The sequence below is a fragment of the Pezoporus flaviventris genome, unplaced genomic scaffold (assembly GCF_033815535.1).
Source record: "Pezoporus flaviventris isolate CSIRO_AGI_PZ_B2104156 unplaced genomic scaffold, CSIRO_AGI_Pfla_v1 ptg000001l, whole genome shotgun sequence".
NCBI classification, from domain to species: domain Eukaryota; kingdom Metazoa; phylum Chordata; class Aves; order Psittaciformes; family Psittacidae; genus Pezoporus; species Pezoporus flaviventris.
Genome location: NW_026892549.1, coordinates 6,982,701 through 7,004,415, shown reverse-complemented (window position 1 = coordinate 7,004,415; position 21,715 = coordinate 6,982,701). Strand labels below are relative to the sequence as shown.

General features: G+C 43.0%; 1 protein-coding gene across 1 annotated transcript; it reads right to left on the bottom strand.

The window, feature by feature from the left end:
* Positions 1-111: 111 nt before the first annotated feature.
* On the bottom strand, positions 112-18,707 carry SCTR (secretin receptor). The gene is made up of 13 exons (XM_061462679.1): positions 18,663-18,707; positions 14,664-14,799; positions 11,878-11,988; positions 7,843-7,946; positions 7,449-7,546; positions 6,644-6,776; positions 5,246-5,399; positions 5,094-5,154; positions 4,483-4,552; positions 1,731-1,822; positions 1,499-1,637; positions 1,281-1,322; positions 112-288 (listed from the first exon to the last, which is right to left on the bottom strand). Exons 1-13 carry the CDS (start codon positions 18,705-18,707, stop codon positions 112-114), a joined length of 1,362 nt encoding a protein of 453 aa, XP_061318663.1.
* Between the last annotated feature and the right edge of the window lie 3,008 nt (positions 18,708-21,715).

Below are 21,715 nucleotides of genomic sequence, written 5' to 3'. Positions count from 1 at the left end.
TTGATCTACAGCCAAGTCCCACTTTTGGATACATACACAAGACTCCCAGTACAGTCCATGGGACTTAGCCATGTGTATCTGAGCATGGGGGTATCCTCCAGGCATACAGTGTTAAATCATGCTTGATCTTTGGAGTGTTGCTCTCCTGTGCCCTGGTGGGCTCGACCTCACCATCTGCACCTCTTGAGTTAAGCCACTTCCTCCGTTACTCGCTGAGGCGCTGAGATGCCAACGCAAGTGTTTGCTTAAGTGCCACTGTCTCCATTTTCTCTGAACTTCCAGCTGAACCTAGATAGAGAGGTCACAAAATACTTAGTTCAGCTAGTCTACCTTGGAGACCCACATTGCAGAGAGCAGTGTAATAGGCAAAAGAAAGCGGGCTACCTTTGCCAAGGTTTGGATTTGTTTAACCCCTCTTTTAAGGGGTATGGATAGGGCCTGTTTCTTGTCACTTTCTAGTGTTACTGTTGTTGCAGCCACACAGTTTTCTGTTAACCTGTTTTCCTGTTCACAGAGTCTAGCTGGCCTTAGCTAGTGTTTGGTTTAGACTTTTCCAAAATCTTTGTTATTAATTATAAAATGGGACATTTTGGCACTCTAAAAAAAAAAAAAAAAAAAGCAGATTTTCCTCAAAACAACTTTTTCTGCACCCTGCTAAAGAATCAGTCAGAGTATTTCAAACCCCTCCTCCCTTTCAAAGTGACTTGTCTTCCAACCTTAGTCACTGTTTTGGTTTTATTTACTTTCAGTAACCTCAGGATCTCCCAGGTTTGGATATGTTTCCCCCCACCTCTACCAGCAGCAGTATTTCAAAGTGCAAGTTCTACTCCAGAAACCTGGGAGTTATCATATGACTAAAAGAAAATGGTCCTTCTTTGAGAAGTTTTACCTTATGAGAGTCCTAATAAACTTGGAGTGGGTACAGCTTTTGATAAATTCCCACCCAAGGATCAAACACAAAAGCCAGCCATTAGCGCAGTACTTCAGAATCAGCTGATTGTCAGTGTGCTCATGTACAGGGTGGTACTCCCACCCTCTGTTCCCAGAGAGTAATAATGCTGTATCTGATTTATGAAAGAGCTGCAATAGTTGAGAGGTGAAGTTTGCATCTGGCATACAATTAGTTAAGCTTGTCAGGTCTAGGAGGTGTTTCATGAGTGACTTTAGGTAGCTAGGAAGAAAACCCTGAGATAAAACATGTAATTCATTGGAGGACATATTCTACTGATTAATGAGGCATGCTTGAGCCATAAAAAGAATGTTATATACACAAAACTCACCTCACCATTAAGAAAACAATAAAGTACAGCCACAACAAAGCCCTGAAAGATAAAAGAACCATGGTCACAGAATTAGAACTGCAGTGTCAGATTTTGAACAGGGATGAGGCAGCTCAAGGGCAATCAGACAGCTTGATTTTGTCACTGGGACTCTGCTCTGTGGCAGACGTACATGTCTTTTTCTTATTTTAAAGAAATAAGAGCTCGTCAAATATTACCTGGAATGATCCAAGAGCCAATTCAAAAAACAGCTGAATTTCCATTGTGCCACTGCTTGCATCTTCAGGGAAAAAGGCAAAGATTATGTAGTGGACCCCGAAGAGAGGGATGAGGAGGAGTGTTGACTTTGCAAGCCTCCTGAGAACAAAGACAGAGGGGAAGCTGACGTAGAAGGAGCAAGAAGAGCTCAGGTGAGCTGATGTGCATGAAGTCAGGACGTAAGGGACATACTTGTATTGGCTGAAATCACTGCTGTGTCCTTCAGGTGAGCTGAGCTTCCTCATCAAGATTCTTAAAATGTTGACAAAAAGAATGAAATTAATCTGGGAAAAAAAAAAAAGAAAAAAAGGATGGGAAAACCCCCTCCAAAGCAAAATCACAACCAAACAGCAAAACCAAGTGCCCAGTTTTTTACACTTATGTAACTGCCATGTATCAGCAGAGCAATTGGGTGTTTAGGCTGAACAGGCAAAATAAAGAGGCTGGCCTGCCCATGTCCCTGTCCCCATCCCAGTTCCTGTCCCTGCCTCTCCAGCCTGTCCAGCCACCCCTGGGTTTGGGTGATGGCTGCTTTCCCTGCCAGTTTGCTGCAGCTTTAGTTATAGGGACGATCAGGGCATATTATCTGGACAAATGACCAAAGGGCAAGGAGACCAAGTACATCAGTAGGATACCTTATGTCTGGGGTTCAGACAGCCTCTACACAGTCTGGCCCCACTTTGGATTCCAGCAAAAAGGCAGTGCTGGATCTACCACTTGCTAAGTGGGCTGAAAATGCTGCTTGCTGTCTGCCAAAAGACACAGCATGGTTTGGGTTGATGGAGGCAAAGTAGTTAAAGGTGAGCATAGGAGAGAGTCGATACTCAAGCTCTTCCTTTTGCATTTTTCCCCTTCTCCAAGGTCTGTTATCAGATAAAAATGCTGATTGGCTGCTCAGTTTGGGTAAAGATGAAGCAATAGCTGTTTCTGCTCGTTTGACCCTCAGGCAGAGAGCAGGAGCCCCAGGGGAGACAGAGCTGGCCTGAGCATGCCTCTCTCCCATAGGCAGCTTGTAGCACTGGGGATTGATTTGGATTTTATCTGCCCTTTGCACCAGGGCTCCCAGCATCATCCTGCACCCGCACAGCCTGCAGACCTGAGCCCCTTTTGTAACACCCCGCATTGTAACTCTCCCCTGGGCCTGGAAACACCATCGCAGTGATGCATCCTCTTTATGATGGCTTGGACGTGCCTGTGGGTGTTGGAGCAGGGCTCTGAGGTGGCGAGTTTTCCTAAAAGGAGTGGGTCTGCTGTAGATGGGACAGATCCAGAGTGCCTCTGTGTTCCCTAAATTATTGGATGAAGAGGGAGCAACTTTGCCTGTGTGGTTGGGCAGCTGAGAGTGTCTGGAGAGAGCTGGGAAACATGGAAGGAAAGAATGAAATATTTTGGGGCTACTGTGGGGGAAGGAGGCTCAGGCCTGAGGATTCTGTTTTTTTTTTGTTCCACTAGGCCAATGTAGGCTGAACAGGACTATTTGCTGATGAAAAACTACTGTGGAAGGGGGGACAGTGGGATTCCTGATGGGAGGGATTGCCCGCGAGCAGCACAGCAATGAATGTTATCCTAGGAGTACAAAAGAGTTTATCGGTGTTGATTTTCTGGCCTTTGAACTGCTAAATACTGTGTGCTGTGAGGAATAAAGAGATTAGATCTGAATTCTGAAGGACTGGCTGTTTGTTTGTCTGTGGCTGTGGGCTTCAGAAAAGCCTCTCTTAGGTAAAGAGACAGAGTCATGCTGGCGGCTCTTGCTAAGCTAGATGTGATCAGGATTTTGATGAAACTTGGAAGAGGATGGGGGTGGTGGCCTTCAGAAGGTAAATGAAGATTGTGCTTTTTGCCTTGCAGGGTGCCTGGGCCTTGTTGGCATTTAACTGTTGCTGAGTAGCTCCTGAAGCATCAGGGTTATAACATTAAGGAAAATAAATGCTGTGACCTCATTAAGTTGATCCTGAATCATCTGTGTGGCCTTCAGCTTGTTCTTGTGAGGTGAAGGGTTGCTCAGTGGTAAATGGGAGCAGAACTTTAGATCACCATCTCTGCTGCTTGGGTTGCCAAAACAGCATGCAAGTGTTGCAGTTTGTGTTTTGGAAACATAATGGCTCCTACTGGCAGCTCAGAAACCTAGACCAACTCTTGGGTTCTTGCCTTGGAGTGTCAGCAGGTTGCTTGAGAGTATCTAGCACTTTGCATGTTTCTGCACGTGGGCTTTGGCTTCAGATAGATCATTGCAGAGTGGTCTGCCCCAGAGCATCTCCATTGGGCAGAACAACTACCTCCAAGAGACAGCTTCTGCCCCATGGTACCTAAGGCTCTGAGTAGCAGCAAATATTCAAACCACAGGTGCTGATTATTGTATGTACCAAACTGCTCTTGACATTGCTACTGTCTTGTACTGGGCAGATTCACATCAAATTTGAATGTGCATGCTCATTTCAGTGAGTAATTCCATAATAGTGTAATTGCAGGCCAGTAACATATGGTGCGGGCAGCATGTGAGCTGTTTTCATTGTTGAAAGCAAAAGTTAATGATCATGTAAGGCACGTTGGTTTTGGCTTTGCTGAGAGGGGCATTGACCAGGAGACACAAAGGCGATTGTACTGAAATGTACAGTCCATTTCTTTCTCCTCCAGAGCCTTCCTTGAAACAGTCCAAAACAAGCTTCCACAAGCCAGCCAAGTTCATATGAAATCAACAGGATGTGGAAACCCGATCTTCTTCAGGCTCTTGCTTCTTGGGAGGACACTCTAGCTTTCCTTGTGAACTCAGCTTCAGGGCATTAGTTACTGACTAAATCCTGCTGAGCAGAAGTTGCTTAAGCAGTATGTGTCACACCAGTTCAGGCACATGTCTAAATCAGTTCATTAGCACGCTTCTAAAGCATGTTGACTTTGTAGTATTTGAAAATACAGTTTGAATCTGCATGTCCCAGAAAAGACTTACAAAAATAGACAAAACTACAGGGCCTCTAATGATCCACCAGGTATTGGCATTAGTGTTGATGTCCCAACACCTGTAAAAATAGAAGAGAAGGTGCATTCAGTTATCAAAACACTGGTGTCTTTTCAAAGAGGTTAAGTGTGTTTTGCACTTCAGATAGGCCACTATTCCCTTCTACAAAATTAATTTCCTGTTCTCCCTTAAAGATACAACATTTCTGATGAAAAATTGTCCACTTGCACTGGATGAAAGTATACCCTGCCCTTCGAGTACAACCCCTGTTCAAGATTCTGGAAGAGAGAAGAGAAAATAAGAAAGTTTTACTGATCAAAAAGTCAAATACAGATGCTGAAAACGTTGTGGTCTGAATTTGTACTTGAAGGCCACCTCCTACCCCTGGAAATGCTCAGATCAAATCTGAGGCTCTTTCTCAGGCTGCTCAGCTGGACCTCTACTCCCACCCACACTAGGATCCAGGCTCACATCACAACAGGGTGGTGGTTGGTTTGCTTGCCTGCCAGTGCCTAGAAATGAGCAGGACCATGTGGAGCAGCCTGTGTAGGGGCTGCATGCTCCCCATGGTGTGCCACCTTCCCCACATCCACACAACTTACCCAATATTTTCATGGAGTTGCCTAGCAGTTGCCCACGCAGCCACAAATACAGATGGGGCACCTGCAATTGGAAAACCTAGTTACTGCTCCACAAGTCCATCCCAAATATAAAACAAACCCACAGCTATTCTTACTGAAAGGAAAACCAGTACCCCATCCGAGAGCGATGAACCACCAGAGGAACTTCCTTTCTGAGAAGAAGGAAATAACCAGGAGAGTGTGGAGGTACAGTCCCTCCACGAGGAGCCAGCTGTAGTTAGACATGATGCAGTACTGAAAGAAGACCATGGTGAACTTACACCCAACCTGAGGAAAGAGAGGATAATTAGCTTCTGCCTGGGTTTGCATCTACCTTCTAACAGAGAGAGAGTTGTAAATAAATCTTGGAAATAGAGATTTTATAGCAATTAGGGGACTGAATGGGTGACCTTGAGACAGGTGATCACATGATAATAAAGCTAGGTTGGCATTTGTAAAAGCATTAATCAGCTGCCTCACCAGCAAGAATCAAAGGTGTCATGGGCATGGGTTTGGGTTACTGTCTCACTTAAAGGAGGTTTCACCTTACTAGTATCAATAGCACTAATACCACCTTAAAGAAGCACGTGAATGTATTTGTCAGTATTTTTTCCTAGAGAAAAAAGGGTCAATAAAGATAAGTTCAAATTTGCTCAAAATATTCTTGGTCAGCAACAGAAATGCGGCAAAATGGGGGGGAGTGTGGGTAAACCAACCAAACAAAAAAAGGCCTTTTTGTGATGTGGGGTTTTTGCTTCTTTGTTCCCCCCCCTAATTCTTATCTTTTGGTTTAAAGTATTGAACAACATTTACAGTGCTCACTCGCACTCCCAATTTTCAAGATATTTTGCTGCCAATCAAGAGAAAAAGACAAAAAACAATTCAAAATTTGGGAGGTTCCTTTTCTTTTCCAGGCTTTCCCAAGATATGAGTGCAAACCCATATCTTACTATCAGGTCTCACCCTGCAGTATAAGTCAGCAATAAATGTGTTCTCATACTTTTCCTGCCAGCCCCATCTACCAGGGTCTAAAATCCGTGTAATAATCTCCACCCTGGTTGTGTATCCTGTGTTCAAAGCCTGAGATACCCATGTTTAGGCATTTCTGGGTCAATGTGCTGAACACCTAGTGTCTTCTGCAGCCATCTAGTTAACACAGTCGAACTGATGAATGCAGTAATCTACTTCAGACTGACCTGGATGCCTTCTGTTCCAATATTTGTAAGGGCATCTATAGCCTATATGAGAAACCACACCTGGGTTTCTGTGTGTGTGCTCCAGCCTGGGCTGGTTTTGCATCCTCATGCCTCCCTCACTCATCCAGAATACTCCCAAACAGAGAAACCTCAGCCAGGAACTACCAGGATGTGGCATCAATTGACAGACAAGGGAAAAGACATACCTCTCTTCTTCCATAACCCCATATGTTGAATAGAAAGCTGGGATGGAGATTTCCTTTCCTGCACCCTAACTACTGCTAGGATCCTCCAAGGAAACTGAGGCATGGAGCAAACTAGAAGGAAGAGGGTTACCATGTATGCTCCACAGTAATTTATGTCTTCAGAAGAAAACAAAACGGCATCCTTGATGAAGTTGGATGAGGCTCGCAAAATGAATGATGTGAAGAGGTGCATGTGGATATAGTTCCTTGTACAGCGAAGTCTTCTGTTGCAAAAAAGAGAGAGGTCCCGTGAAGTTACATTCCTAGGTAACACAAGTAGCTTGTGGCTGTAAACAGCAGGTTTCAACCCTTATTAATGCTGAACTGACAAATTAAGGACACTGTTTTTCTGCCTGTGAAAGGAAGACTAATGAATTTCCTAAAAGGGATATCCTGAAGAAGATCTTAAAAAGCTGAAGTCACATCTGCTCCACTTAGATACTTAAATAAGCTGAACACTGCCAGAAAAATTATGGTTTCATGCTGATATGCTTGTTCTAGCCTCCCTTCTTTCTGGAGTAACATGAACCAAAGGTGTTTATCCACACCTGCGTGGATTTATTTGGTTTGCTTGCATAGTACACTTGTGCATGCAACGTTTTCTGTTTTAAATCTCCACATAATCTGGGTCCAGAGGCTATGCAGCCAGAAGACAAGTTTGAAAAATAGTTGGGGTTCCTTCTGCCCTTCTGACACTTACTGTAAGGGAATTTTTTTTCACTGGATAAGTAGCAAAGTACAAATTCCAGGTTATAAGGTTGTGTGAAGATAAAGTGACAGATTGCTGCTGTCAACTTCAATTTTTTACTTGCCCTGAAAGCCAACAGAAGGATCTTGTGTCTGCTGAGATGACCAGAAGTCCTGGCCAAATGCAAACCGGAGATGCTTTTCCTCACCTAAAAGAGATCAGGACCGCTAAGGCTATCATCAGCGTCACGAGGGAGGTGCAGTATCCAATGGTGTATATGGTCTTCAGAGTCATGAAATAGGAGCGCTGCAGAGGAACATATATTCACACCTTTACCTTTGACTGCCTGGTAGAAATCAGCCCATACAAAAAGAAAGGTGTCTGTTCTTATTTAATAAACAAATTTTCTTGTGAAATCAGCTACTGAAGTTTTACCCTGAGCACCCCATTCTGATAATTTGGAGGAAGCATTTATGCTGAAAAACACTTTTAAGAATAACCCCAACGGAGCTAAATCACAACCTCATTTAGTCTCTTCATAACATATTCCTCCCCCAAGGCTCCAGAGCAGCAGATCTTTGGTCATAGGCATTCATACTCACTCTTGCCTCATTCGTTGTGTCATTGACATTGTAGCCACAAGCAATATCAGGTCTTGGGTATGGGTCAGACCAACCTTCACTTGTACAGTTTCGATAGACAAAACCTGTGTGGTAACAACAGAAAAAAAAGACAAAACCAGCTATGATCATTTCAAATTGTATCTTTGGTCTCCTCAGGGGTCAGTCACCAACCTATAGGGTTGCTCCAAGAGTAAAGAGAACATTTTTCCCCAGGCAATACACTCTGCATAGCTGGAAGTGAAATGCAGCTGAGCTAATTATGTTGATACTTGCCTAATGTACGGGTTATGATATTGTTTGCCCACTCAGGGATGACTGTGATGGATGTGTTTTTATTAATTGCAACATAAATAATATTGTTCAGTACATCTGGTATTTCTTTGTCAGTATTCCAAGATCAGCAAACACATGACTTGCTCAATCACAGATTCATACTCTGCAAAACTGGTACTTTCCTGAACGCTCCCGCCTCCTCACTGTGGTTTGTTACAGTTGAAAGAGAACACAAGACTTTAGATGGTCACAGCTTTTTGGTGAGATTTCAATGAAAAAATGAAAGTTTTGTCTCCATATGCAGGTCTTGGCATCATCTTACACTGTTGATTTCCTTGCTTACTTGTAAATTAAAGGCTAGGATGGGATTCCCCTCACTTAAGTTAGACTTCTGGAAACTGAATGTTTGAGTCCAACTGTGTCCCTTGTGGCTGTCTTTCTAGTCAGTGGAGAAAAAGAGGCATTTGTGGAATTCACCTCATAGACATCTGCAGAGGACAGTTTGTCTGACCCACTTCTGCTGGGATGTCTGACTTGAAGGCTCATAAGGCTGAGTGAGATGGATCCCCAGCAAGTTGTACGTGGTTGAATAAAACAGGTTTGAGCATGTCCATATTCATGTCTGGGACTAAAGTGGAAGTGGGAAGTCCTGCCCTACACACCTTAAAATCTCATTGGAATCAAATGACCCTAGCGGGCAGGCAGGTTATGTGATGAAGAGAAGAGAAACTTTTTACAAAGAAGTAAAACCAGTACCTGCTATCCTGCTCACATTAGTCTGTCAAGTAGGAGCCACACTTTAGAAACATGGAGTGAAATCCTGGCTTTGCTGCAGCAATGTCAATGCTAGCAAGACTTAGAGAGGACCTGAAATCAGCAGCCCTTCTTGGTAGAAGCCTTGCCAGAAGGCATCATAAAAGTCCACTTTTTTTCCCACACATTTGGCCCTGAAGACTCTAAGGCCATCCAGTTCCTGCCAAACATTCCCGCAGTTTTGAGGGAATGGAGGTAGATGCATGTGCAGCAGTGTTTGGCCCTGGTTTATGCTCTTTGAAGCCCTGCTGAGACTGTTGGGACAGAGTCAGGGCTCTTACCTCTGGGCTAATTCTGGTGACCTGACAGCATGTCTGCACTTGATTTGAGCTCACCTCTGTAAAACTGCAAGGCACAGCAAACATGCTGAGGCTTCCAAATGGAAAGAGCTGTGGGTGTGTCAGTAACAGACCATTATTCTGACGCTTTTATGAACATCTTGTTCCAGTTTAGCATCTTTCAAAGGGCCAGGCTTGCTTTTTAAGCCAGGTTTTCTATGTCCTGCTGCAGTGTAGCAACAACAGGAGGGAAACAGCTCTCCCAAACAGTTCTCCCCAACCTGTCTTGGCACTCAGCAAGAGAGTCATAAGGTGGTAAATTCTTTGCTTCAGCTTCAATTATTAAGACACACATACTTAACTCAGAGAGAAGTGTTGTGCTTGTAAACATGTCCATAACTGTCTTTTACCTGAGGATGTCAAAGTATATCAGACAGAAGACATTAAGTTCTGTGCTGGTGTGTGCATGTGATTGCGTTACATGCAAAGGATGGAAGATTATGAGCAAAATTTTAACAGTGGTACTTGCTTATGGGTGGCACACACACTGGGGAAGCTGCAGCATGCCCCACTCAGAGTTGACTTGGGGTCTGCAGTCCATCTAACAATCAATTCTTGGTGTTTACTGGTGACTTCGAGTCTTCTGGAGGTGCCTAGGCAGGGGAGAACATTGGCTAAAGGTATGGCTGTGGAACTGGGGACATCTGATGTGGCCTTCTTTGACTCCAAATCCCCACAGTCATTGCACCTTTCCACATTTCTTGCCTGAGACAAAATGTGCAGGTCTGCATGTGAACTTTGGTTATGTTACTGTTAGGTTACAGATTATTTTGTTTCTTTGGTCTGTTATATGGGAAGGGGTCAGACAGTCTGGGCTGCAGATGCAAGTCTAGATGTCAGCACAAAGCACAGAGACCAGGGTTTGGTCAGAGCTCAGAGCTGTCTATGTCCCTTAATGTATGGTTCATTGGCATTTGTGGCTGCCCATCTGCTTTGTCAGTGGTGAGGAGAGAAAACTTTTGCCTTTTTTCCAAGCAAACAGATCTCTGTTTTTCTTTTGCAAAATTGCTTCAAACAGGGCAATGACTTTAACAGTAATTAAACGCAGGAGTCACAAGCTACCCGCGGTATAAAATCAGAGGAGAATGTGGCTATGAGAATAAGAATAAACTATTGCTGACTTTGACCCAAAATGCCAGATCCAGAGACTGAAATAAGATGCAAATTCCAATGAACCACGTCTTGGGTTTCTGTTTTGAACACTGTCACTCTGATTATTACTTATCAGAAGCTGTTCAGCTCCTAGCCTCTCAATAAACAGGGCAACTAAAGTTTAAAGATGTTAGATGATCTCCAAGATAACACAGTGCACACTTGACATGTAATTATGACCTTTGGATGTACAAATTCCGGTTTTCCTCCCCGGTAAGGTGGCCAGAGACAGTGTGCAGTTCCCTCTAGTGGTTGTACCAGAAGGGTTTTCATTCAATGCTTTTAAGAGCTGGTATCACTACTCAAAGATTTGTGAGCATATGACAGATCGATGATATCTTCAGCAGTGATCTGTGTCTTTGTGTAGTTTATCCTCTGTCTTTAAACCAGATTATAGGACCTGATGGGCAGCTACTGTTTGTGTGTACAGAAAGTAGCACAGTATTTATTTTAATCTGAATGTCTCATGTCTGCTTTTATTTAAAGAGTGCTAAGTGCTTTTCCTCTGTCTTCTCTGATATTTATTAGACAATCTAATACTTTGTCTCCCATTCCTCCCTCCATAAAACGAATGTCTGCTTTTCTGTAAGTACTAGACCTTATTAATCTGCGTCCTATAACGGAAGAATGCAAAAGTCTATTTAAATTTGAATCATTAACTCGCTCAAGAAAAATCTAAGTATGTTTCTTGGGCATTGCTGAAAAGTAGAAATGAACAGAAAGCAGACAGAAACTCCTACTTAATGGCTCATGATTACTGCAGAACACTGGGAATAAATTTCACTTCACTTCTATCTTAAAAATCCCAGGAAAAGGACAACTGTTGCTTGAGCTCATCTCTTTCTGAGTAAGTTGTTTGGTAAGCCACGACATCTGAGTTTCTGTGAATTTGTGCCACTTTTGGGGACCCTTTCACAGCCAAGGGATTAACACTCTGGTACAGATTTCCTCTTGATGGAAGCAAAAAAGGGATCTTTTACCCCAACCTGGCTGGCTGTTTTGCCAAAACTTGTGTGAACTTAATGCTGTGTGAATTTTTGTCTGTGTCAAGCTCAGCTGAGATCAGCCACTGGCTCTGGGAGTTATTAATACAGAATACATAAGAAATGTATATATAAAATACATAAACACAGAGGCTGAGTGATGAAAACTTTTTCCCTTAAGAAATCATGCTAAAAACTGTTTTTCAGGACATTTACTTCCTGCGCTTTTTTCCACCTGGTTAAGAAAAGCAAACACTTAAAACACTTTGCTACTTTAATTCCAGACTTTCCCACATTCAGTTTAGTGTTGGAAATGGAGCTGCTAAGTGAACATTGCTCTTTAAAAGAAGTAGGGACACAATTTCACTTCAAGTTCAGAACTGACAGTGGCATCTTTGTAAATAACGTATTTAATAAAGCATGCCTGGGCAATAAAAGCATATCTTTAGTGTTACCTTTTTTCCCAGTCAGCATCTGGAAGAATTCAGGGCACTGAGCATTGACAGTCTGTCCCACAGCGGATGAAGGCCAGCAGCTCATATTATCCCACATTCCGGCACATCTGACTGAGAGGGCAACAGCAAAACACCATGCAGCATTTCCAAGTTATGAAACACCATGAAACTTCTCCCAGCAGTAAACCACAATGTAACAAGCAACAAAGCACAAGACAGCATCTCTCAGGGACCAAGACAGCTACAGGAACAAAGATGATGAGTACTCTGAACAGCGGAGTACCTGGATGACACAGAGCAAGACCTGTTAAAACCTGTTGACACCTTGATAGGGCAGAACAGGTCTTGCTTGCTTCAATCACCACCCCTCCCCCCCCCTCCCCTCCCCCCCCCCAGCAAGCTGTAGGCCTGTCCCATTCTGGTCCTTGAGTCCACTGATACATACTAGCCAGACAAAGAGCAACTTGGGTCACTGTGATCTTTTTATCAGCCCCTTGACTATCCATCTGTCTTCTAGTAACTATTGAATGGCCCTGGAAAGATGAAGGAAACCAGATGTGAACTTTTTAGCTCATTTTTCAGTCTTTCTAAAGCTTCCACATATTTTTTTTCATGTGAAGCTTTCTAAAGCTTCCACATATGTTTTCTTTACATAATCCTTCTGTAAACAAAAAAAGATATAACTTGATTAAGAGTTTAAACAGCTTCAGAATGATACTGGGGAAAGGGCAGAGAGGAACAGTATCAATGTTATCCTTTTATCACCATAAATACCACTCTGCTTGTTCATCTCTTTCATTATGCCAAGACTGTATTGAAATGAATAATGCCAACAGTCTGGGCTTGGCTGCAGGGCTCAATGGCTTTTCTACTGCAGGAGAGCAAAGCTTTGCCAAACTTTGTCAGTCCTTGGGACTCTAAAGGGAAGGAATTCACATTTGCAGGCCAGGGCAAAACAGAGATATACACCAATATTCTGGCAAAACCTGCCCATACAGTTTTTCTGTCCAAGGCCAGACCTCTGTTAGTGTGACACAGCTGCTGGACCCATCTCAGAGCAGCCATTGAACCTAGAGCCCTGCTGGGCTCTGCAGGCACGATCCTGTGGCTCCCTTGGCCTCCTGCACTTTCTGCCAGCTGAGGCCTCTAGCAGCTGCAGGGGCTGGCTGACACTGCTCAGATTCACTGCATTTTCCGCAGCCAAGGCTGGCCTTGTTGTGTGTGATCCCCCTTCTACAGTCAGGGTGCGAGGGAGGCTTTGTGTGCCCTTGGCTTGGCTCTGTTGCCTTTTAGCAGGACTGGTAGAGATGCATCAGGCAACTGGTGTTCAGTGGAGCACAGCATGATGGTGATCTCAACTTTGACATCTTCCTTAGGTGCTACAAGCTGGAAGAGGTAAATTTTGGTCTGTGGTGCAGAGTTTTAATAGAGAAGACCTACAGCTGATGTCCTTTGTGCTACAAACTGCAATCCTGGCCTTTCTTATTTTGTTCTTCTCCAGACATAGTCTGAAATCTAGACTAGGTCCTTGTTGCCTCTGCTCACTGTCCTTGGTTTTAGCAAAGCCTTCTTTGTGTGGTTTGTACCATGACAGGGAAAAGAGAGGCCACTGAGGCATACAAGGACCACCCTATGCCTGACAGGTCCTGTTGTGTGCCAAATACCCTGCACACTCACTGAAAGCAGAGGGGAGAAAGTGCTGAATGCTGTCTTCAAACACGTCATGCTTTACAAGGCCAGCCTCCATTATCCCAACAAAGATATTTACATTTCTAGAAGTGTACTGATATCCTCCTGCACAGCAGTCCTAGTGCCTGAAAATACAGAGCTTTTCACAGCCAGGACACTTCAGCTCCGGTGCCCTCCCTCTGCCTGCCTCCTTCTGACTTCACGGGCATAAAGTCCCCAAATCAGACTCAGTGCACAGAAATACCTGGAAAAATTGGTGTTGGGATGGTCTCCTCCCAGACGGACGTATTTTCAGGTGCATTATTTCCCAGAATTACTTCATAATTCACCAAGGTAACAAGTCCTCCTTGAGCAATGACCAGCAAAAGGAAATTCCTGGGCTCTTTCTTTGAGAACCATTACTTGGGGAAAGATGTACATCTTACCATTGTTTATTCCTCTGGGGTTTCACTGTCAGGAGGTGTGTTTGCAGAGTTACAGAGACAGAGAGGGGCATAGTCATTCTGGCCACTTTCAGCTTAAAGCCTTCTGCCATGTGGGTATCCCTGAGCTCATGGCAGTATGCCTTGTTTAATCTGCCTTATAATATTAAAAGAGCAATTTTGACAGCCACTGGAAATGCTTTCTCAAAAATTTAACAAACCTGATAGTTTTAACTTCTCTTTCTCAAGATTTTGGAGAGTGGGCACAGAAGGTAGAATTATTTGACTGAACTAAAACAAACCCCTGCTAATTTATGCTAGTGCTGGTCCGCACCTGCACAGTCCTGTGAAGTTTAGTTTGTTTGCATCCTTGTCCAAGGTGAGAAGAATTGAAAATCCTCTGCAATATGTAAGATTTTGTTGCTGATGTGCTCTCTAGCTGTGAGGACTGCAGCTGAGCAGCTGAGTTAGCTCCTACATCTATTGCTGTCACAGTAAGCTCAAAATCCCACTCTGGGAGCCTTATAATAGATCTTACCCATTTTTCTGCTCCAAAATGAGAGATGCATACAAGGTGAATGCTTTCTATGGGAAGGAGTGTGGGGTTATCTGATTTTGAGGCCATCTAGCTCATCTGAAAGCACTTTTTGCCATACACATGCATTCAGCCTTTACCTGAGCTCAGGAGCAGATCATTTTCTGTCGTTCTGTTCTTTGCCTCCAGGGAGAGAGTCTCAGCACAGTTTTCTTCCTCTCTTTTCAGGACGCTCAGGAGGTCACAGACAGGTGGGACAGCTCTGATCTGCAAATTTTAAAAGCATTGGAATCACTTTTTTCTCTTAAAACTCACATCCCTTCAGCAGGGTTTGCTGTTCTTATGCTCATGCTCCCTATGCAACCCTATCAACTGATTCTGGGCAGTATTTCCGGGCAATTGAAATACAGTCATTTCTCCTAAGTAAGTCTGCTTTTTTTTTTATAGTAGCAGCAGGCAAGCACAGATTGAGTTTCTGCCTTGTCTTTTTTGCTGACATTACTGTTATTGAGAAAGATGTGTTATTCTGCTAAATTAAGTACATGAGCAGGATGCTCCTCCAGAAGACTGGAGAGACATCTAAGGCACTGCTGGATTCTCCTAGAGCAACAAAGAATTAATTACTTGCCCCTGGCAGCATTATAAATAGACCTGGTGGGTCATTTTTCCAGGCACAAGTGATCCAAATATGTCCATGGGTTGCAGACCACCAAAGCCTGTTTCACTGCTACTGATCAGGAAGCTGCAGGAGCCAACCTGAAAACAAAATCTCACCCATATTTTTGTGAGAACCTAGGTAGCAATTTGTCCTAAGGTAATTTTTTCACCTACCCATCTTGCCTCATCCTCCTTTCTCACAATCTGGTGTAGGAAATGTTAGTTTTAACTGAATCCTGATGTAGTAATTAAATGCGCAGTTTATGCTATATGTAGCTGGACCAAAACGAATGCAAAAACCAGCTACCAACCATTAAAATGCCATATATAAAAAAAATCATTTGCAGGACAAGCTCCCTGTTGTCTTGCAGTCTTGCAGTAAAAAAGTACTTTCACCATTTCTGTTATGTTACTAGTTTCTGTTATTTTTGACAATAAAAATACTGAATATAAGCAGGTTCTCATTATAACAAGTGAGATGATTCCTCCCTCATGAGCAAACCCAAAAATCTTTATAAATTCCCACTGTGGAACTTACATGTACACACACATATAGATACATACGTGTATATGCACACATGCTTAAAACATTAAAAACAATTCACCAGGATATATTATTTGAAAAGTATCAATTAGATTTTTTTAATGTACTTGGTGTGGAAAAGTCAATCCAGCAGCATCATATTACTACTCAACATACTCAATCTTGTAGCATTGCTGATCACTTCCAGATTAGATTTAAGAGACAGAATGATCTCTGAAAACCTTGTAATGAGAACTATTGCTTTTCTAAAATTACATTTTAGCCCAACAGACATTTTGGCTGGAATTATTCTGGGTATTGTATTTCTGAACAAAGTCTGATCTTTTCAGCAGTGTATCATGCATCATCTCCTCAGTTGGTTGTATTTTACTTGATGATCTTTCTTCCTCGGCTTTGTGTGTCATGAAATAACTAAACTAAAAGATATTTAGTAATGATAATGTATTACCATTAATGTAATGAATTTTCTGGAATCACACATGCAAAGAATTCAGGAGAAATAAGCTATCTTCCAACACCAGGATTTGAATGTTTTTTAATTCTTGTATTATTTGAAGAAATTAGATTTTAAAAATCCATTTAATCTTAATAAAAATAGAAATATCTGACTGGAGCAACATGTCTAAAGACATGTAATTGCATTTAGTAGTTCCAGTTGTTAGCTGAAGGCTGAATTTGATAATTCCTAAAAATGGACAGATTTTTTAATTGTGCATTGTCAATCTCTATTTTTATGTATTTTATTACCAATAGTAAAGTAATTGAGTACATTTTCAGAGTTCAAAAGTACAAATGTGCCAGTTAAGACCTACAAGATACTTCTGTGGTATCTCTGCCCAAAAGTTGCCTTGAAAATACATTAAAAACAATATTAGTGCTGAGCATTTGAAGTGGCCAACAGAACCGGTCTGGTTTCTACACTGGTTATTCAAGATGATACTAACATACGTGAAAATAAATGTTAGCAATCTCATTAGTAACACTCTCAGAAACAGGAAAATTCTTCATCTTAAATAAGCCTATACATCTTGTGGGCACCATTTTCTTTTGAGGAATGTAGGTCCTAAGAAAGCTTTCATTCTAGAAAGAGATTTAAAGCCTATGTTATTTCTCTACAACTAGAATGAGGCTACAGGCTTTTAGCACATTCATCTGGGAAGACCACACTGCTGATCTGATACAGCATTATTTTCTTACATAAAATGTTTTGTTCAAGCAGGAATATGGTATAGTTAATGTCTTACAATTACTGTTTTACCCTGCCAAGTGATGGACATGCCATTCTCCTGATCAGATAAATACTACTGTCAGTTAAAAGATGTGTGGGTAATAGGTTTTTAAACCCAAAGAAAGCAGTGAGCCCCCAGGTGCTGATTTAAAGACCTTGTTTTCCACAAGCATGGTCCCTCAGTCAGTCTTTGCCAATGTGGGCATCTGATGGGGCAGGCTGGGTATGACTGGGGGCATTGCAGGTCCAGCATGGCTGTTTTCTGAGCAATGCAAAATCCCACTTCCTACACCACGGGCAAATAACCCCGCTCTGCTACTGACTATACTCAGTGTTGCTCCTGTTACTGTCCACAACTGGGAGCAAGCAGTCTGTCCCTGAACCTTGAAATCAAAGATGTAAATGGGCTCTTTTGCATGCAGCTTCTTGGTCTTTTCCTAAACAGTTCACTGAAAGAGCTCCCAGCTCACAGGCTATCAGATTTTGATGAGAGGGTAAGACAACCTTCTTTTTGTTTAAACACAATATCAGGTACCAGAACCATTTCACATAGAAATCGCTGTGATTACTAGCTATCTAGATAACTAGAAGGGTCAGAAAGCTGCAGTTTGTGATACTGATAGCAACAATTAACTACAGCTTTTAACCTGTGAAATGAATATTCTGATATAAATAATATTTACAGCCACAGAATTCACAGATATTTAATTTTAATATAAGTGGGTTTAGTTTAATGAAAGGATTTAAAGGAGAATAAAAGATGCCTGGCAAGATCAAAATACATATTTTTAAGGATTAGAAAACAACAAGTGGAAGGAGATGCTTTCAGTGGCACCTTGAACAATCATATCTGTTTATAGAGTTCATTAGGTAGTACCTAACTATAAGAAAGCAAAATGACAAGAAAACCATAAAAGTCAGTATTCTTACTGTGGAAGAAAATCAAAAAGCAAAATGTTTGCAGATTGCATTTATTATGTAATTAAAATGTCTAGATAAAGCTCAGGTTTTCTCAGAGTGTGAACCAAATCCCCTGCTGGGACAAACAGAATGATTTTTACAGTAGTTGTAATGAAACAGTAATTTTTTGCATTTGACGAGTGTTTGATCCTTTCCCAACATCTCACACCCAAGCTGGATGTATTTCAGTTTTAGTTTTGCATGCTTTCAAAATCTGAATAAGCTGAACAGCTCCTGGAGATCACAGACCAGGTTCTGCTGTCCCTGTGGACGAATCAGAGCTCAGCAGTGAAAATTTGCCAGTAAACATCCTAATAAAGTGATAAAGCTAAAAAGAAGAAACCAAACTTTGTGGGTCAAACACTGCTTTTCATTCTTTCATTCTGAGTCAACTTAGCCATTGGTAGTGTTGCATTCCCCTTTAGGGGATTGCTTGCTGGTGTAAATCAGCAAAGTTTTTCTAAATAACATAAAATCTTTTCTTTATCACAGAACTTGCTATGTTTACCAAAACACATTAGTAATACTGCTGTTTAAATAGGTCGGGAAACTGAGGCATCCAGCATCCAGCCATCTGGTCTCTGTCAATTTGTGCAGGAAGCAGCTGAAGTGAGAATAAAATAAAAAATATTCCAGCTTCTACACAGACCTTTTTAAACAAAGACAACACAACTTCACAGAATACAGATGCACTTACTCATATGACAGGTGATTCCATGCAATTGAGAATAAATAGCTCTGAACACTTACCAGGACAGCTGAAATCCAGAAGATGATCACCCAGATGGTCCACATCGTCAATCACAGATTGTTTCCTTCATCCCTCACACACCAGAGGACACTGGGCTGTCTGTATGCTCTGCAGCGTGGCTCCTAGCTTCTTTCACTTCATCCCTTTCCCTCCCTCCTTTTTTAATGTCCCGGCTTTGACCATCCTTAGCCAATGTTTCTCTCCAGCTGCTGAGCCCTAGAGAGCATCAACAGTGACAGCACCCTTCCCTGTTCCCCCCCCACAAACTCTCCTCTGCAGAAGCCTCCTGTCCCAAGAATAACAGCACCTCTGTTGAGCATGTCCCTACTATTGCCTTCCTCCCTTCCTGGCTGTTATTCACTGTTATCGACGGATGTTGCTGGGGAATGGCCATTCCTCATGCTCCCATGATAAGGGACAGAGCAGGACACCCATGTAAGATGTCAGCCCCACAATGGCAGAGGTAATAAATCAAGAGGAAATACAGCCCTGGAATAAGTGCCCTTCTGAGAAACAGAGTTGGAGGAATGTGATTAAGGCTTTCTGCACTGCTTCTGCTCTCAACAGCACTGCACATGCCTCCCACAGTGAGCACACATCCCTGAGAGCCAGAAATGAGGAGGCGGGCAGAGCCTGCTGCAGGTGAGCTGGCTACCTGCGCCTTTAACAAAGCCCAGGCAAGCAGAGGTGTTGGAGCTGGAGACGACCTTGAGTGTGGGCTAAGCACCAGGGAAAGGGCAAATGGAGGGTTTGCTTTTCCCACCCATGCCAAAGAGGACTATAAGTGTTCCCTGGACTTCACCCTCTCATACAACATCCAGAGAAACAGCAAGTCTACATTTTGTCCTGCTGCTATAGGTTGCAAGCTGTCATCATGTTTGGATCTCTGTGTTACCTTGTTAGTGGGAGGGAGATTTCAGCTATCCTGGGTTCCCCTTAGGCAGTTCCTCAGCAATTCCCTTCCCTGGCATCACAGCACTCTTTGTTTTTCCAGATTTTGTTTCTGTGGCAAAACTATTATAAAGGGGCTGTGTGCTTACCCTGGTTGTGGGGTCCCACCTTGTTAGGTTCACTTGTGGCACAATAATGAGTATGGCTTCAATAAAGTGCCAAAGTTTACACATGCACTAGTACTCTTTCTCTCCTGTTCTTTGCTTGCCTTGAAACATCTTCTGGCGTCTATTCCAATTTACCAGTGCCCATCATCCCAGATGGGTCGGATAAGAGGAGGAGCTGTCCAGAATGCAGGTGTGCTCCAGATCTACCAGTAAAGTCAACGACTATGGCCATAAAACATATAGTTTGTTACCTGTGCACTGCAAATTCAGCCATTGGATTAAGGAAGTTACCCACTGCAGAGCACAATGAAGGAATCCAGTTTCCTTTCCCATGCCCACTCTGACCACAGTAACTCTAGCTCATCTCTATACATGCTCCTTAGGACTGTTGAATTGCAATGCTCCCTATTTCCTCACACACCACCCTCACCTCTCTCCTGTTGTGGTTTAACCAGGACATCCCCACATCCCTAGAGCAGGAGTAATTGGCAGCATTTGCTCTAACTCCACACTATGTCTGTCCCAATTTGCCCTTTTGCATGTGCTAGCTGCCCAGCTGCCATGCTCACACAGCATCATTTCCCCTGAAAAGGGCAAATATTTCAGTCTTCCTTGCCCCCGTCCACACTAAACTTGTAGTAACTTTCATTTCCTGAAGAGCAATGTTTTTCCACAAACTTTGTTTGAAACTGGTTGAAGGGTTAAACAAATTGTTAAAAGGGGGTCTGAGAGGCAGCCAGACAACGCCATTACGGTACTCTGAAGAAACCACGTTGGCAATGCTGCATTATCTCAGTGGGGTGCCAAGTCATTCTCTCTCTTTCTTTGGCTGAAGGAATATTTTATTATTCCATTCATATTGTAACAGCTTCCCCTGAAAACCACCACTCCTCCTCATGTTTGTGTGTGTAATCGAGGGAGCTTTGTCCCTGAATATACTTCAGAATGTGGGGCATTTTCTGAAACAGGCAATGGAGCTTTGGAGATGATGTTAGATTTAAACACCAATGGTGTGAATGAAGAGGCAATATTTTGTGACCCTCTCATTACATTCATGTGCAGGCTGAGTATTTGAAAGAAACTGGATGCAAAATTAAACCTGGAAAATTCTCACCTGTGTAAATCATTGCTTGACTCACAGTGCAGCAGAAGTCAGCACAGTGGGACAGATGCCATGGGTTGGGAAACCTAACAGCAGCATCAGACTACAGAGAATTATTACCAAGAATTCACATAGACTGAAATAGGGTGCTTGTCTAATTGAACAACTTAGCATTGCACTTGGCTGTGTGCATCTACTTTTATTGCCACACAAAAAATGTAGCATTTTGCAGAGACACTACCCCTTGGGCCAGGGAGCCCTCTTCAGGCAGCCCAGTCACCACCACGACCATCATCATCATCAGTTATCACTATCACTATCATAATCGAATGGTTTGGGTTGGAAGGGACCTTAAAGATCACTTAGTTCTATCCCTCTGCCACAGGCAGAGACACCTTCCACTAAACCAGGTTGCTCTAAGCCCCATCCAGCCTGGCCTTGAACACTGCCAGGGATGGGGCACTGCAGTAGTCCCCTGTGAGAACTCTCCAGCAGATCCATTCTGCAAGAGAAAAGATTGTCAAACCATCTCCCCAGCTTGTTGGGTGGAGAATAAACTGTCTGCCTTAGTCTGTTTAGCCAGCTGAGGTGATGGATGGTTTGGAACAGTGCTAGCTTACTTTCGCCCCCACTGTTTGAAATGGTCAAATCTCCACCAGAGGCAGACAGCTATGCACATGGAGCTATGAGGAAGAGGTGCAAGCACGCAGGAAAGGAAGGCTGAAACAGGAGTTTTGGCAGGCAAGAGATGTTTCAGGTACCTTTCTGAGGGGTGACGTTCCTTTAGAGTGATGTAGCACATTGGACACATGCAGATGTGAGGTGAGAACCAGCTCTGACAGACAACATGCTGTGAAATGGTGGGGTAGTGGCTGTGGCAGCTCATGCAAAG

Bases quoted from the DNA above. Each gene is read 5' to 3' on its own strand.
- SCTR (XM_061462679.1), bottom strand. From the start codon at position 18,707: ATGTGGACCATCTGGGTGATCATCTTCTGGATTTCAGCTGTCCTG. The intron at 7,947-11,877 runs GTAACACTAAAG...GTTACCACACAG, and splicing joins GATGCTGACTGGGAAAAAAG to GTTTTGTCTATCGAAACTGT. The intron at 4,553-5,093 runs GTAAGTTGTGTG...CTATTTTTACAG, and splicing joins CAACTCCATGAAAATATTGG to GTGTTGGGACATCAACACTA.